This window comes from Syngnathus leptorhynchus, chromosome 1 (genome assembly GCF_054491065.1).
Source record: "Syngnathus leptorhynchus isolate UIUO chromosome 1, UIUO_Slep, whole genome shotgun sequence".
Classification (NCBI taxonomy): Eukaryota; Metazoa; Chordata; class Actinopteri; order Syngnathiformes; family Syngnathidae; genus Syngnathus; species Syngnathus leptorhynchus.
In genome coordinates this window covers 18,358,924-18,377,132 of record NC_141195.1, presented here as the reverse complement: position 1 = coordinate 18,377,132, position 18,209 = coordinate 18,358,924, and the positions used below count along the sequence as shown (strand labels likewise).

General features: G+C 40.0%; 1 protein-coding gene across 1 annotated transcript in view; it reads left to right on the top strand.

Annotated features, from left to right (window-relative positions):
* Window positions 1-18,209, top strand: part of grm7 (glutamate metabotropic receptor 7) — a 142,137-nt gene that overhangs the window by 89,008 nt on the left and 34,920 nt on the right. The window contains exons 3-6 of the mRNA XM_085917684.1: window positions 3,880-4,015; window positions 4,737-4,891; window positions 8,354-8,491; window positions 13,739-13,939. Coding sequence (XP_085773810.1) covers window positions 3,880-4,015; window positions 4,737-4,891; window positions 8,354-8,491; window positions 13,739-13,939 — 630 coding nt within the window. The remainder of the gene's footprint in view (window positions 1-3,879; window positions 4,016-4,736; window positions 4,892-8,353; window positions 8,492-13,738; window positions 13,940-18,209) is intronic.

The window sequence follows — 18,209 nt, the reverse complement described above, 5'->3', positions numbered from 1 at the left end:
AGCGAGCCGCACAACCAAATAATTTCAGCCTGTAAAATAGACACGCAACAGCAAATGTTGAGACATGGGAATGAAAAACTCCACCTAAGAAACGTGAGCACAATTATTTCATATTTACTTACCAGTAATCAACTAAATATTGAAAAAGATAAGTAGATAACGCTGACCTGCTTTGATTGTGGTGGCAGGAATCACAAATTGGATTTTAGAGGTACTTTATTTGAAGGCCATGTCACCCAGTCCTCCTGTGCTTGGGTAATGTGTGCAAAGAGGGGACCACTTGGGGTTATCGTACAAATCTATAGATTTCACGTAACGCTAGTAAACAAAGAACAGCGGCTAAAAGGGCTTTATTTCTTCACAATAAACTTAATAGCGGTGTGCCAGATGAGACAAATCCTCATAATGAGTCCAAATCGTTTTTTGAGGAAATGATCATGGTGGGAAAAAAAGGCATGAAATTCTCTTTAGAAATGAGTTTCTGCATATTATCAGTAATACAGCAAATTAGTTAGAGGGATTGTGAATATTTAATTTGCAGCTTGATTTACAATGTGAGCACTTGAAAATTGAAGTTAAGAGCAACTGTGTCCTAGGAAAAAAAAAAAGTTAGTCTGGAGCCCACATGTGATCCTTATTATAAAATTATCAAATTGTTTCTTTGTAGCTGATCTTTGCCATATGCGGCTGAGTGGAAACAGTATCATGTTGTGGAAAACATAGACGATGGCGAGAGGCTGCTAAGGTTGACATTTCTTACATCAGCCTGCTCAGTGAAGACAAAGGTCTTTTTTCCAGCTGTCTGTCGGGGCCCAGGCTTCTCTTTTCCACTTTTTCCTTGCAGTGACAGACAAAGGCGGTCCGACACACACCCCAGTACTCTGCAAGTACAGATACGGCACTTGAATTTTCATCAGGCCAGCCTCTCTGACTACTTGACTGACGGACAGACGGATGAGGTGTTCTGGAGTCATTCAATAATTTAGACACCTTCTCGCAACAGCTGGTCCACAAAGTCGACTCGAAAGACGAGATCTGCTTCTTAACTTCATCAGTCCTTCCAGCGCTCTCTCTCATTCTGCATTATTGACCAATGCGAGCTGTAATATATTTTGGTTCACGGCTGTTATAGCACCATAACTCTGCACTGCGGGCTAGTCGGGGCTTGTCATTATGGACGTAATGCTTTTTCATGAGAACTGAGCTCGCAGTATAATATGAGTTTTTTCTTTTACCCTTTGGAGTGAATTGGTGTGATAACAACCTGCAGAGAAATTGGCCTGTGCAAGAAAGGTGCGGCAAATTGGCCGGGATCAGATGTAGAGTGCGTTTGGTGTCATAATATAAGCTTTTCGGCTGTAATCTCTTTGCGAGAGCCGAGCTTTTGCGTTATCCCTGGGAGACCTACAGCACCGACTTCACTGCGCAAATGACACCGAGCTTGTTTCCATTTAACAGGATGCTGCGAGCCCTTAAGCAAGAGCCAAACCCATTGGCGGGATCCCTATGTTTAGGTTTAGTCCACTTAGGGGGATAACAGCAGTCATCCCACAGGTCTCCAGGCAGTTACATAATTTGTTCTTTAAGGGGGGGGGGGGGGGGGGAAACATGCATGCTGATTCTTGAAAGAGGCAATTGGAAAAGAGTTCAGAAATTGTCATTTTGTTATTGCGCTGCGGAAAAAAAAAAAAAAGCCACCAGGACTGGAGATGCGCAGTTTGCCAGCCAAAATCTGTTTGTATCAAAGTAATGAGCCAGAGGAGACTGGCAATTAGGAGTTTACTTCCATTTATCTGTCTACTCAGAGAAATGCAAACGGAGATGTCGGCTTAGCTATTAAGTTACTCGAGTGAGAGAAATTTTAATTGGTTTCGGTAATGCTCACTGTTGATTCGGAAGGCGAGCTGCTGACCAAAAGGAACCATGGTCTTACAATCCCGCAGGTGGTTGCATTATTTCTTTAAAAGTCTTTATAAACACGTTATTGCTCTTTAGTGAGGAACAAATGGTAGTTTGTGATAATGTGTGCTCGCACAAGTGTGGCTGCCCGCTTGCGAAGCACATACTGTACGTGGCCAATACCCTTGATCGCGTGCAAACTCATTAGCAGCGACCTGTCAAAAAATGATTTATTGTCAGTATTAATATTCTCTTTCTGATTGCTGCGCGTGATCTGATGAAGGCCCTCGAATTCAGATAATGTCTTTCAATAAAAAGGCAATGCCAAATCCATAACATAAAATCTGTGACTTTATGTCCCTGTTGGTAAGGATTATTGGATTTGTTGTCAGGGATATTGTTTATCCCTCTCACTCCTGCAAAAACCAAAAAATATCCTGGCATTGAGTCAGATCTAGCGTGTGATTTACTGCTTGTCGCTCCGCTTTGTCGGTCAGTGCCAAACTGTGATTAAAGGAACGAAAGAAAGAAAAATCATATGACAATTTATTGCACACACTTGCACAAACAAGACAAGAGCTGTAAGAACAATTATGTCTCATCAATGATAATTAGTTTCGTGATATGTTTATTACAGTAATATTGTTGTGATTTGCAATGATATTGTCTTGCTTCGCATCATATTGTGAGGTGTGTGCTCTGATTTAAAAGCTTTTGAGGGACAACTCACAACAAGCGGATGATGAAGTGCACTTGTGTGTCACACTGAACACAGAAACATGTTGTCCAAAGAAATTCCGTGTTGACAGTGTGTGTGTGCGGTTTCATCAATAAAAATTATCAAATGGAAGCATTTGCACAGCAGCTCTTGGATGTCACAAGATCAATGCGGGGCAAAGCAGTGCCTCGTGCTGTGAGGTGCTGACATAAGCGTCAGCTTTACAAATCAGAGTGGGAGTAGGCTGACATTACAAACTGATAAAAAAAAAAAAAAAAGGAATGTATTTGAAGTAGCTGATCCTTACATGTGTACCACTCATTTGAAAACGCGCAAATTGCTTCTGATGTTTGAAGACGTTCTTTAAGACCTGCTGTTGGTCTTCCTTTATCGCTGATTAGATTTTAGTTCCACTAGGAGAAGAACCTGTGTGTTCTTGTTTGTGAGGTAGTGGCAGATTAGTCACCTCACCTCAGCAAGGCTAAATAAATTAACCTAGTTTGGAGACATTGAAATAGGAACTTGCTCACCTCCACTATCCAGTCTGTGAGGGATTGCGCAATCAGAGGTTAGCTCGGATGCTTGCTGCCCCATTTCACGTCTTATCCATGTATTTTAACAAGAATAAAGGCTATTTTGATTGATTGGATTTTGTCTGATTAACATTTCCCATTTTACACATGCGGCTATTGTGAAAGTGCTACATATGTAAAGCTGAATTGAGTCCATCATTTATTATTTTAATACATCAAATTGACGATGCAATCTTCATTGTGTGAACAAGCCTGACTTTTTTGGGGTCGGTCTCCCGAAAAGTGCTGACTCTGGAGAGACGAGGATTCTGCCTGACACCCGTGACATTTTACGTATTTTAACACGTTTTTCTTTTTAATCTGACCTCCAAATGACCAGGCCTGTTTTAAAAATCAAAAGTGGCCCTTCAGCAAAACCTTTGCGCGAGATGGTGACAGGTGTACCGAATGTGACTATCAAGTGTGTGTGTGTGTGTGTGTGTGTGTGTGTGTGCGTGTGTGTGTGTGTTTGTGCTTGTGTTGTTTAATCATCATGAAGCCTGATAACATCTTCAATCGCTTGCAACATTATTGTTTTGTGCTTTCTTTTCCTTTTATCTGGGTAGAATTTCTGCGTCAAAAGCTATTGTAGCCAAGGGCTTTTCTGCGTGTTCACATATATTTGTAGGACAGAATAGCAGAGATCCTACCAGATGCCTTATCGTTTTTTAAACTCTCTCCATTTATTAGGTGGGATCTGCGTGGCCCAGTCTTGGAAAATCCCGCACAACCCCAAGATGGAGGATTATGACAAAGCCATCCAACAACTGCTGGAAACTCAGCACTCCAGGGCAGTCGTCATCTTCGCCAATGAAGAAGACATACGGTGAGTGGCGCTGAGCATGATGGTGTCTTCCGTGCTGCTCGGGCGTCCTGATGACTTGCCGTGTTCCACTTTCTTAATCTCTGAATGGCAGATCCTGAAGACAAGACGCAGGCAAAGATTTCCCATGCATGCGACACGGCACGTCTGTTACACAAAGATGCCTTTACAAACACAAGAAGACCTACACAGGGAATACAGATCACAACTTGTGTCAAATACACTTCCCCGCAGGGAAACGTCAGCACAAAGAAACACACAGTATTTACTACAGTGCTTGTTTTTGTCCTGAAAGTGAAGAACACAGAAATTCTAGATTAAGTGACAAGGGTGTCGACAATTGACTACAGGCACCAGTCCGGGCTCGAGCCTTCCCGTGCTGAGTTCGCATGCCCTCCGTGTATGAGATGGATGGATGGATGGATGGATGGATGGATGGATGGATGGATGGATGGATGGATGGATGGATGGATGGATGGATGGATGGATGGATGGATGGATGGATGGATGGATGGATGGATGGATGGATGGATGGATGGATGGATGGATGGATGGATTTTGGGTGGATGGATGGATGGATGGATGGATGGATGGATGGATGGATGGATGGATGGACGGACGGACGGATGGATGGACGGATGGATGGATGGATGGACGGATGGATGGATGGATGGACGGTGATTGAATTACACACACACACATTCTAAGCAAAATGTCCTTGCAGGGGAGTCCTCAATGCAACTAAGAGGGCCAATCACGTGGGTCATTTTCTGTGGATTGGATCCGACAGCTGGGGGGCCAAAAGCAGTCCCATCCACCACCTGGAGGATGTAGCAGTGGGCGCCATCACCATACTGCCCAAACGCTCCTCTATTAAAGGTATTTACACGTGCCGCTCGCCACATGCATCATGCATGTGTCGTTATTGTCCCAATCTTTCAAGTCCGCTTTCTCGACAGGACCAGCGCTTCAGCTGCCGCTATTTGTTTTCTATTTAATTTCTTAAGATTTGTGCAATGTTGAGAGATTACAAGAGATTTGAAATCGTCACATACAGTTTAGAAAGATGAGTTTGTTGATACTCCAATTCACATCATCATATGTGATGAGGTTTGAACGATCACAATAATTAAAGTCCTTATGTCTGCTTCTTATCCTTTGACAAATAAGCCCTGGAGCCTACTCTCACCTGAAATCTATGTAAAGTATTGCACAGTGTTAATATATTTTTCTTTTGAACTTTCACCATACATACATCCTACCCTGGCTTCTAATTTATTGTAAAATATTTTTTTAATGGCAAAATATATCAGAAATTAATTGTTAATTTTACAACAAGTTTATTATTGTGGGTGTAATTATAGTTGTAGAGGTACTAAATTATAAAGTACCTGTATAAAGGTTTTATAAATTGGCAATAATTAGTTTGTGTACACCATATATCAAGACCTATTAAAAGCGTGATAAGTAGTGACCTACTGCTTGCCAAATAGTGAGGCTAAAATTAACTTTGCTGTTTTGCCCCTTTTGCTTATTGATGCAAGCTGTCTTCTGGCTCATTCAAACTTAAGTGTGAAAATAGTCACCCGTCACTTATTAACTTCACTTCACTAAGTATTAACAGGTGTAATCTTTTTGTTAAACTATATAAACATCCATCCATCCATTTTCTGTACCGCTTGTCCCCACAGGGGATACGGACACGCTGGAGCCTATCCCAGCAGTCATTGGGCAGTAGGCGAGGGAAACCCTCAACCGGTTGCCAGCCAATCGCAGGGCACACAGAGACAAACAATTGACAACCATTGTCATTGGTTGTGAAGATTTTATTTGACTTTTAGTGTATGAAAAATATCAAAAGTGTATGGCACTTTCATTTACAAAGCAATACATTAAAAAACTCTGCTGTACACTACTTTATATTTTATTATATTATATTATTGCATACAAAGCATAAATGCCTAAGTCATATTTCTATATTTTTGAAAAGTAGGAAAACCCCCCCCCCACACACAATTTTTAGAACACATTGGTATTTTTTATTGGGTCTTTTTCCTTTTACTTTCTTGTTCACCCATATGGTTGAAGTTAATAGTGTTTTTTCTTGTTTTCCAAAAACACTAAGCTATGACTTGGGTTATAATGCTATGATAAAGTTGGGATTGACAAGAGGGACGCTTAGAGGAGTTTGGTGACCGTTCATTATGGGGTTGGCTGTGTTTTTCCTGCGCCCCAAATGACGAGCGCCGGTCCTGGGCTGAGCCAGCGATTATATCACCATCAACCTGACACAGCCAAAGTTTTCTTAGCGGCTCTTGCGTTGATAAACAAGGCGGCTTGCAAGAACTCGTGAATTCACCACTCACCGCACTACGTACCCCAGTAATATAGCTCAATTGGCGCCCCAATCCCCGAGATCTTTGTAAAGACCAAACATCAGTCGCAGCCCTTTTATTAGATCTTACTTGATTTGGCATTTGCACTTAATCCTGTGGCGGCTGGTGGACATTACTAATGTTGCAACCCCATTCGCCAGTTGATAACGACAATAGATGTGTATGTTTGGTACTGCACATGCAGGCTTTTTTTATTGCATGCTTGTAAAAACAGTGAAAGCCATTGAAAGATGGTGAGAATTTTACTGGTGGTGTCAGCTTTATATAAGATGTTCTGTTTCCTCAGAAAATATGATCGCATGTCTAGTGCAGCTTTAAAAGCCCGACTTCACTTCGCATATCTGGATCATCATCTCCCTCATGCGCCACAAACTCAAACATTAGCATATGATTACTCTACACTGCTAGAATTGATTGCCAGACATTTCATGCATTTTAAGACAGACTTTGTAGTAAAATACAATATGTTGATTTTCCCTCCTCGACACCCTGATTGCCAAACAGGTCCCATCTATTTCTGCTTCGGTTGGCAATTTCGTCCAATGACGTTTCACAGTCCTCGGAGAATAAGTTGTCCTTGATGTATATACTGTATGTTTGGCAAGGCGGAAGGAGACCAAGGTCATGTTGCTCACTGGGACGTCTCTGTAGATTTTATGATACATGGAAACTCATCTGAGTCATTCTTTTTTCCCCCAGACCTTAAAAAAAAGGAATATCAAGTTAAAATAAATATCAAGGCTGAGCTTGAGCTTTGACTAATTTTCTTTCACAGCATTTTCAGTGGATATTTGTATCTTAAATGTCTTTTTTAAAAAAATTAATCAAATGACCTTTCATCGTTACTTGTAGTCAGAAGTGGATACATTTTCTTATATTTAATTCTTAACTTAGACTTTTTGATCAATTGTACTTGTTGCCATTGTCCAGTAGTCTTCACTTGCTATTTTACGAAACTCTTTTTGCATCTTCACAATTTATAATTATTTCTTTCACACTCAGTGTGGCTATGTTGGGATTCCGGTGGTAATTTTTTCAAGAAATTGTAATTCTGTCAGTGGTGTCACGCTACCCACCTTTGCCTGTAATGAATATCATTTCCAAATAAGGAAAAATGACATTTGCCTGCCACCTGCCACTGAAAGGGAACGTTCTCAGCCATTGGCATTTTGTATCGCATCCTATGAGCCACTAATAATTGGAATTGAGTGTCCTTTTGATTTTCATTTCTTTAATTAGGTGAGGCCTGGCCTAAACAAATGTGCTCTATGGAGTGCCATAAGGTTATGCTCAATCCACTTGACATCATCAGTCTTCTGACAAGAAATTGATACGGATCACCCGGGTTCCATTAATCGTTCCCACCCACGCACGACTCAGATGATATATGACACAATAACAAGGAGGTCAACAGAGACTTTAATATTTGAAATTGAATACAGAAATGTGTTTTCATCAATCAATTGTGGATCTTGTCATTTTAGTAAAATTCATTGGTTTTAGCAGTGCTCCTGTCATACAATCGTTTCATACAAAGGCACGTTAAAATGACCCTTGTTTTAATACTCTGCATGCTTTCAAACAATGCCCGGTGGCTTCAACGATGTGAGCAAAACAGTTCGGAACGATGAGACTTTCCAGCTTCAAGAGAAATTCTATGGCATATTTCTGTGCTATTCATTATGCATCCTGTACTTTTTTTTTTTTAATTAGTGCCATTTTCAAGGAGAGGAAAGTAATTTGAGTTTCTTAGGACTTACAAAGAAAAATAGACAAGCCATGGTCAAAGTTTGATGAGGCAGCGCTTGCTGTTTAGCTTCCAGCACCTGGTGGCCCGAACTGCACCATCACCACCGCACCGCTGTACTTCATTTCCTGCTGGTTTGAATTGGAGCATAATTGGGCCGGAACTGAGGCTCGCTCTTCTTTCCTTCCTTCTTCCCAGGGTTTGATGAATACTTTACCGCACTCACCCTGGAGAACAATCGTAGGAACGTTTGGTTTGCTGAATTCTGGGAGGAGAACTTTGACTGCAGGCTTCTCAGTGCATCCAAGAAAGAAGACACCAGTCGGAAATGCACAGGTAACCTGCTTTTGTTCCTGTAACATGCAATCAGCCTTGGTCAATTTTAAATTCTTTATGAGTCTTATGTTGCACTGAAAACTATTGGCGGATTGTTTGTCAAAAAGTAGTGTGGTTAAAAAGACAGATGTTTTCCCTGACGTGACAAATAACTGTGAATCATGACTTTGATCACACAACTGAGAAAAATTAATCGTGATTATCATTTGCAGTACCGTAATGGTGCAGCCCTACTTTGCATCAGAAACTGCAGATAAACATTGTGTTAGCTCCCTCTCATTGCAGCCAAAAACTCCAGCAGCGGGTGTTTGTGCCCAGCGGGTTGACGCAGAGTTATTATTGGAATAATAACAACGCATCACATCACGTGTCTAGGTCATTCTATAGTTACACTGTCTGCCCCTGTGACGAATATCCTACAACTCTTTTAGCCATTTTCTTTATGTTCCCCTGTGACAGCGCCAGGCTGTTTATCCACATTATCATCATTTGGTGCCTTGAATAATTGATATCTGTCAGGTTCATTTCAATATTTCACTTGGAATTGCAGGGTTGATTTGTTTAAAAAGTGATTGCGCAGTGTGTCTTTTCTGCGTGTGCGTGTGCGTCGCAGAGGACAGGAAGATGTACATCATATCAGGCCCTCTTATTGTAGATGGCATACATATTCATTTGAATTTAGTCAGCATGCCACTATGCATATATCCATCTTTGTATTTGTTATTATAATGGATCATTTTTTTAAAGTTTAAAAAAATCTACTCAACAGTTTTTTTTAATGATTCATATGCCAGATCTTGGGGAAAACATTATTTGAAGTGATACTGAGCATTTCTTCAATTCTCTAGAGCATTGAATTCCACTATAATGTCATCAAGACAGCAAAGATATTTTAAATGTATATTTATCACACAATTTCTTTTTAATTTAGGATTTGGCCTGGGTTTAAAGAATGTGCGGCTTGTACATACTAGTTGTAAATGTTTAACATCCAGTGAAATGTATCTTGGAACCATTTTTAGGCTGTTTAAGACAAAGTCAATAATAATAATAATCATAATAATAATAATAAATAGTAGAGATTTGTCTTTACATTTTCTTGCCACTCAAGTCAATTCAATCACTTGATATCGAGTATCAGTTAACAACAAAGATGAGATTTTTGTAAAAGCTCCAGTATAAAATAATGCCTAAAATACATTTTCCAGCTTTCAAAAGGTTTTCTCTTTCTTGACAAGATTCCAAGAAAATGAACGATTGAGCTCTAAAGTGCAAATGTGAACATAAACAAGAGGGTCACTTTTGTTACAGGCTCATTTTTCAAATGCTGCTTCAATAACAGCTGCAGCTGAGATCTCCCCTCTTACTGAATAGTCCAGCACAAAAAAATAGTTTTTTTTTTTTTTTAAAGCAGCTGAGATCATTCCTCTTATTTAACAGTTGAAGGAAAAATACTATTTTTAAAGTGCTAATTTTCAAATGCTTCTTTCAATAGCAGTTTTTAGCTGAACTCTTCCCTCTTACTGAAATAAATTGACAAAAGTAAAAATACTTTCTTTTTAAAGTGCCTAACATTAAACAAATCAAATAAGCATTGATACAAATAATAATTATGATACAGAACTTACTTCTGGAACCCATATTAAGCCATCTATGGCCTTCTGAATCAAACTGTAGGTCAGGGGTGTCAAAATAAATTTGTTGTGGGCCACAGCGTAGTTATGGGTTCCCTCATGGGGCCATTAATGAGTTAAATAGAAATGGATGGGCCCTCATTCTATCACATACACATAACAGAATCCAGTGATAAAAAGTTCAACAATTTTCTAATTTATTTTGAAAATAGAATTGTGACAAAAAAAAATATTGCAATACCTCACTGCAATTAAAAGGTAGGCAATTTATATTTTTGATATTTCAATAAGAAACATTGAGTTGATACACATGATTTGCCTTTGCGGGCCACGTAAAACAACGTGGTGGGCCCGATCTGGCCCCCAGCCTTGAGGTTGACACCTGTCCTTTTGGCAATAAAGTGGGACATTTTTTCTTGTAATAGCAGTTTTGATTCTGACTCGATCTTCAACAACAGCAATGTCACTGCAATCCAAAGCATCAAGATTCTGTCCTAGTTCTGGGCTCCAAATACAGCAGCCTGCTGCTTTCGACATGTCCCAAAGAGGCGTTGTCGGTCACAACAGCGACACCTTGATTTGGTCTAGAAAGTTTCAAATCTGTGACAGCTCCCTTTAGGTACATCTGCTACATCTTCTCTTAAAGCGGGCTAGTTTGCAAGCCAAAATAGTTCCAATCTTGCGAGATGTTATATCAGATCTCGTCCCTTCCTTATTTTGTACATTAGTATAGGATGTTTGGCATAGTTGGGTGATTCCTATCATCTACAACTATTGCTTAATTCCCTGGTCCATTGCAACCAGTGGGTCCCTGGTTTGCATGTCAAAATACAATTCAGTCTTCTATTTGAAGGTATGTCAGATCATTTGCTAACTTGTACAGACTCAATTTACTTTGTAATGTCTTCCAGCTTGCTCTGACTGTCAGTTGTGCAAGCAAAATGTTTCCACATCTCTCTCCGTGCCCGTTTTTCTTTAACAAGCTGCAGACCAGAGCAAAGAAAACTTGTGGAGGAAACGCCACTCAACTTTAAATGACACCATCAGCCATGATTGGGACAGCTCTATTAAATTCAGTACAAAGGCAAAAAAAGGACAAAATGTAAACTTGCGGGGACTTCCCTCACTAAAACCTGAATTTAATTGGATCGTAAATTATGTCCATTTTATTGTGTCAAAAAAAAAAGGCGGCGAAAAAGAATGACCCTAGTGACTTTTGTACATTACTGTATGTCTACCCTAATGAAGGAGAAGCAAGGAACGCCTTGTGGCTGAGGAGTAAATTCCTTTGAAGTCGCTCTATTAAAAAGTTGGTGATGAGAAGCCAAGAACAAAGACAGAGGATTCCAAAAGACGTTCCAATGAATGCATCAAAAACATGCCTTGCTTTAGCACAACGTAGGAGGTGTCCTGAATGGCCCACAGCACTAATGTCGATTTAGCGTTGCCATGGCAGTGCCAGAGATGCGGATCCCCTCACTGTTAGGCAATCCACCATTTATTATTCATAAATGATTTTGAAGTCGCTAGTTAGTGATGAAATCAAATGACTTCTTATCGTTGCTTTAATGAAAACATACGGAATGCCCCCTGCAAGCTGTGTTCTGTATGCAGGCCAGCCGGCAGCAGCATTCTGTTTCTTCATTTAAGATATTCCTGTTGAAATTCCCAATGTGTGTCTGTCCTCACTTTCATTAATATTTTGGTTCAAGCCCGAGGACCTGCTTCCTAAACATCCGTCTTGAAGTTTTTCAGCAGCGCATTATATTCCCCACATCCCTTCATGATGGAGTCAGCTCCATTCTGCGGGAGGAGTCCTTTTTTTTGGGGTTTGAAATTACAGTGGAAATGACAGCAAGCGGAATGAGTACTTATTATGCCCCCGTATTTGTTGTATTATCGTCTTTGTGGTAGCTGTAATGGTAGTGTTGTGATGCATGCTCATATTACTTAAACTCAGGGTGCCAACAGTTTGACAAGCATGGTCCATGGTGCATTCATTATCCACGTGGGTGATGCTGGTAATGTGGGACGCTGTATTAATCTTACCCCCATGCACGTCGACGCTTATGTTAGTGTTTCAAAAATGACTGTTTTCCCAAGAATTTGCTTTCCTTTTTTTTGTACTGTGCGGCGTATTTCATCATGTGTCAAAGATAAAAGATGCACGTCCACGCTATGCACCACCCGTGAAATGATTGTAAATGACTTTTATTCTTTCCTCGATCTAGCTAGGAATGCCTTTTGTAACCGTGAAGGCCGTGCAACTGTTTTCATAGCTTCTTTCTTCATATCTCAAGTCTTAATTGTGAATATCAAAACCAAAACGGGAAGCTTATGCGGTCCAAGTGCATGCATATAGGTCACTCTATGCTTATTTCTTTGATGCTTGTTGGCGGTAATATGTTAAATTCTGTGTAATGGACTGAAATGTCAACATTGATTGTTTTTGACCTCCTTTTCTCAAGCAAGTCTGCTGTGCCCTGTTAGCATCTGCAGTCAAACGAAATTGTGTAACGACTTGTGGCACTAGTAGTCATTGTGCCTTATTTAGGAAAGGTTTGCGTATTGAAAAACAGGACACCTAAACTGATCTAGAAGATGATCTAGTAATCTGGCGCACCTGGGATTGTCAAACAGGGAATATTGCTGCACAGTTCACCGTGCATGCATTCATAATTCAATTTATGTCACTCAAACGTTATAGTAAATAAAGATTTAAAAACAAATTCTCAAAGGTAAACATGATGTAGTAAACTAGCTATAACGGAAATGTACCTAGGCACTGATTCTTTCACATACCACAAAAGAGAGTCCACATGCCACTAGTGGCACTTTGAGAATCAATGGTCTGTGGAGCCAGTGGCAAGAAGGTTTAGATGTGGTATTTGATTTAGGAATGTGAACTACTCCATGAAAAAATCATATTTAACAAAATATCCCAATTGGGCATCATATCCTGAGGTGTGAACGTAACTTTAATCACATCAACAATCACCAACATCACACACTATTAGATTCATCGAGGGCTCGCGATTTGGGATCTTAGTAAAGCAGGAGCTTTGTGTTGCTGCTTGTCGATCAACGGTATCATCGGCTCTTCAAGACTGAGGCATCTTTGGAAACAAGAAGAATCCTGAAGCAGCTTGTACATTTAAATATTCATGTCATGTATGCACGGCAGGTGGCAAAACCTTTACAGCAACCCATAGTGAAAGGGCAATGCACTGTGAGGCGAACGTAAAAGAGCATGAAGCCAGAGCAGTCTCTAAAGTTCATTGGGATTTTTATCACCTTGTAGATGGCACCGATGAGACCCATTGTTAGCAGGCCATTACAATGTAGGACAGCACATTAATGCAATCTGCTGGCTTGCTCACAAACATCACAGCCTGATATTTGGCAACTTCTGCTTTTGGAAACTAAGCCCGTGTTGTTCATTTACCCCGCCGCATTGTCTGTTCTCAGTGTAATTCCCTCCAAATCAGACTTTAATGTACCATCAGCAAATTATAACTTGAGGAAGGGATTGGGAGTGGAGACGATAGTGGGAGCTGACCTAACGTCTAATGGTTTGTGGTGCATTTACTAGCTCTGAGTGCTCTTCCCACAGGCCAAGAACGCATCGGGATTGACTCCAAGTATGAGCAGGAAGGGAAGGTGCAGTTTGTGATCGATGCGGTGTACGCCATGGCCCACGCGCTGCACAACATGCAGAGGGACTTATGTCCCGACCATCCTGGCGTCTGTCCTCAGATGGAGTCTGCTGAAGGAAAAACTTTGCTCAAGTACATCCGCAATTCCAGCTTCAACGGTGAGTAAGACTTTCAAGGACATTATTGATGGAGGTGCAAGCGCCACAAACAGGTTCAAGCAAGCATTTGTTGATTAATATACAAAGATCCCACTGCTTTGACCTTTATTACGCTGCTGAATACTTGATGACAAACTGCCGTGAAAAATACATGATCTTGACTTTCACTCTATAATTATGTACTGAACACTAAATATGTCCCGTTATAAGCATTAGAAAATACATGGGTTAATGGATGGGTTAATATGGATGGGTTAATGGGGAAAAACACCCATCAGCCTGGATATTAGCAGCACAGGAAAAGGGGGCATCATGCTTTTTTGTTAATTAAAAAGAAATGTGTCCTTGTAAAGAGTCTCTTCATTAAGGAGCTTGGAGGCGTTACCAAGATAGCCACCGAGACTTAGATAGATAGATAGATAGATAGATAGATAGATAGATAGATAGATAGATAGATAGATAGATAGATAGATAGATAGATAGATAGATAGATAGATAGAGAGAGAGAGAGAGAGAGAGAGAGAGAGAGAGAGAGAGAGAGAGAGAGAGAGAGAGAGAGAGAGAGAGAGAGAGAGAGAGAGAGAGAGAGAGAGAGAGAGAGAGATGTGTGAAAATTAAAGACTCATTAACGAGTACTTCCCGAACATAGCCAGACTTATCTATCCGAAGTTATTGCATACAGAAGGATAAAGGATGAAAAGACAAGAGCATAGCTAATTAATGGATCCATACTGAGTGATCAGCTCATGGTTATTCATGAACCAACTTTCTGACCACTTTCGTCTTGACTTGTTCCTGATTACTCCTCAGCAAAGACACGGAGCTGCTCAAAATTGGTAACGACTCATTAATTGCTAATCACGTTAAGATCCCCCTCCACTTTAAGTATGCCTTCACTTCATGTTCAAACATGAGGCATCAGCATACCAAATAATGTTTGTCTCGTTGTTCACATTCACCCGCCGTAGCGAGATTTAGCTGAGTTCATCTCCCAATTCAAGGTGTAAATGACTTACATTATCATGACAACACTTTCATGATGTTTTGCACTGGATCAAATTCGTGGCCTTTAACAAAATGTTTGAATTGCCACTGAAACAGTGGCCAAAGCTCGGCCGTTCATTAAAAGTAGCCAGTCGGTTTGATGACGGAAGCTGAGCCGTGAGAAAGAGGATGGAACTCTGTTCTTTCCCTACCTTGTTTTTTCTATCAAGACTGACAGCCACCCTGCTGAAAAAGAAATGCGATGCACCCCAAAGTCTCCATCGGCTTGCCTGTCTTGTGCTGTGGTTTTCTTCTAATTTTTTTTCTGTTGAAAATCTAATTGAACATATTTTTTTTCTATGCTATATATATACATATATATATATATATATATATATATACATATATATACATACATACATACATACATACATACATACATACATACATACATACATACGTACGTACATACATACATACATACATACATATATATATATATTACGTACAGTTCTCTGATTGGTTTACCGCCCTGGTCGACATATTTTTGTACAACGTAATGTCCTCAGATTGGTTCAATGGGTCTACATAGTCAACTACACATTGGACTCGCACTCACACTGCACACTAAACACGGCAGCCACACAACAGCATTCACAAATTTGGGAATTCGTCCCACATAAAAGCCACACTTTATTAAAAGGCGCACCTTCGGTTTTTGAGAAAATGAAATTTAAGTGCACCTTATAGTGCGGAAAATACGGTATATTGATTTTTAGTACCTATATCTACTATTACAGTTAACAATTTAGCTTTCTTACTCCAACAATCAGACGAACATAAGCTACTTCACTCATATCTAGCGATCACCTCTTTGGATATCCCTAAATCATATCCACTTGTTCATTGTCAAACATTCCGATCTTGCTTTTGAGTTTTCCTCTGTGCTGGGCTCAGTCTCTCTGGACTTGCGTTTGCATTCCTCATATCTGGATGCATTTACTGTGCTTGATCTTGTACCTTGATTACGATACCCTACTGTATTGTATGTATGAATATATATTGTATGTTGTTTGTATATGCATATTATGTAATATTGGCTGATTTCAATGTTTTGGATTGTGGTCTTGATAAACAACAAAACTAATGAATTAACACAAATAATGAAAAAAACAAACTAACAGATAAACAAATTGGGCTCGTTCACAAATTAAAAGTGCTGGCTGAAGTCTTCAGTCCGTAAACACGGAACATTGAACTTGTTTGGAAGGAGCCAACCTCATTTGCATCATAATAGATTCCACAGTTTTAACGAAAGTGGAGGCGGAGATCCGTTTTATTTTCATGGGGGAGGGAATTTTTCTGGAAAACCATTTTCAGCACTAATTGTAACGCATATTATTTTAAAGATTCTGAAATGTTTTTTGAACATTCACAATTACTTCCTAATTACCTATTCCTCATGCCTTTCACTCTTAGGAATAGTTCAGTCATATTGGCAAAATTCAACATGTGATTCAACATGTATGTTTTGATTGCAATAAGAGTATAAAGTAGGGGTGGACAATAACCCCTTGTTTTCCATACCAAATTTATAAATAAACGAGTAAGAATATAGATGTCAACTACCAAATGGAGTAAAAAGAAAGTCCAAGAGTGATTCTTGAGAATGCCACAACTTGTAAAATAAAGCTGTTTTAGGACAACTGTAGTCATACCTTTTGACAAGGTTCGCAGATCTCTGTACTTGCTGAACGGCAGCCACCTCCTTCGCTGTCCAAGTAGAGTGCATCATCTGTTTTGCAAAGTATAACTTGCAGTCACCTAAAAGTGTTATCCGTGTCTTTCAAACACTGCCACACAGCTGACAAGTCGCCTATTCGGAGGGTTAATGTCAGCCTTGTGAAACGGTATCGGAGCACAGAATTATGGCATTTTTATAGTAATACAGACATACAGCAAAAATACTGACACTGTGTCGCTGTTGCTGCATCCCTAGAATGAACACTAATGATTACAAAAAAAGCAAATGTAATAATGTAGGCCAGTCTTGGGAAATTTGTTTCAGGCAAGTATGTCAATAGCTCCAGCTCTGTGTGATATTTAGGGATTATTTCACGTCTGTCTGTCTGTCTGTCTGTCTGTCTGTCTGTCTGTCTGTCTGTCTGTTTCTCTGCTCTTGATCTTCTGCAATATTTAGGCCGCTACAGCAAGTGATGTACTTAACAATTAATGTCAGTGGCTATTAATGACATCTGCACTGCAGGGCAACAGTGAACGGAAGAAGAGAACCGAATGCAAGGCGACTTTGAGACGAGAGAAACGAATGTCGTTACAGATGTGCTGGCATGTCAGCCGGTGATCATTAGAAGCTACTCTGAGGAACACCGTGTCCTTAGAAATTGGTCTAGATCAGACTGAGCTCTTTAAAAAGAAAAAAAAAAAAAAGAAAAAGAAGTAGGTATGTGAATTATTTTCCTCAAACTGGCCTACTTTCAGAGGTGCTGGCATTAAAATAACTTTCCCCTATGACAAATGTTATGTGGAATGTGTGGGGAGAATAATGTTCACCGCATGAACAAAATACAAAACAGGATGTTCCAAACCCCTGATGTGCTTTCTGTTTATCCAGATGAATACTGACTAAATAGTCAAATTAATGCACTATAAATGGCATAATGACAAACCATTAGAATCCCTTTATTTTGTGAAGAGCCTCGAGAGAGATTACCCCAATGACCTTGGGCTGGTCACCTGTCAATTACAGAGACATTGTGAATGGGGGCATTGAGTTTAAATTGATTCGGGGCCAATTGCTGGACCACGTGATTAGCAATGAGCACAAACTGAATTAAAACCAAAAACTGTTATTAGCTACAGAAACCGTGGATAGGGACAGATGTGACCCCATGCCGTGTTTTGTCCAAGTCTCCCATAGTCTTTAGTTTGGTAGCTTCATGTTAATGCTACCACATAATGGGAAACACATAAACAGAGTGAGTGAAAGCATTGTGTACAGTGTTCCCTCAATTTATTTTTCGGTGGATTTACACCTCTATTGCGATGTTACAAGCCCCCTGTGACTCCTAAACAGTTCCATTCCTTCTAAATAATTGTTACACTTAATAAATAACATTTAAAATGTAAAATGAAGAATAAATCCGAGTTGTGGGCTGCAAGAGGAGCTTGCTCATCCCCCCCCCCTCCTCCTCCTCAGCAGCAGACCAGTAGGACGTAACATTACGTTCAAGTTTTATTTTTGTCCAAAAGTGGCTTAACTAGAATC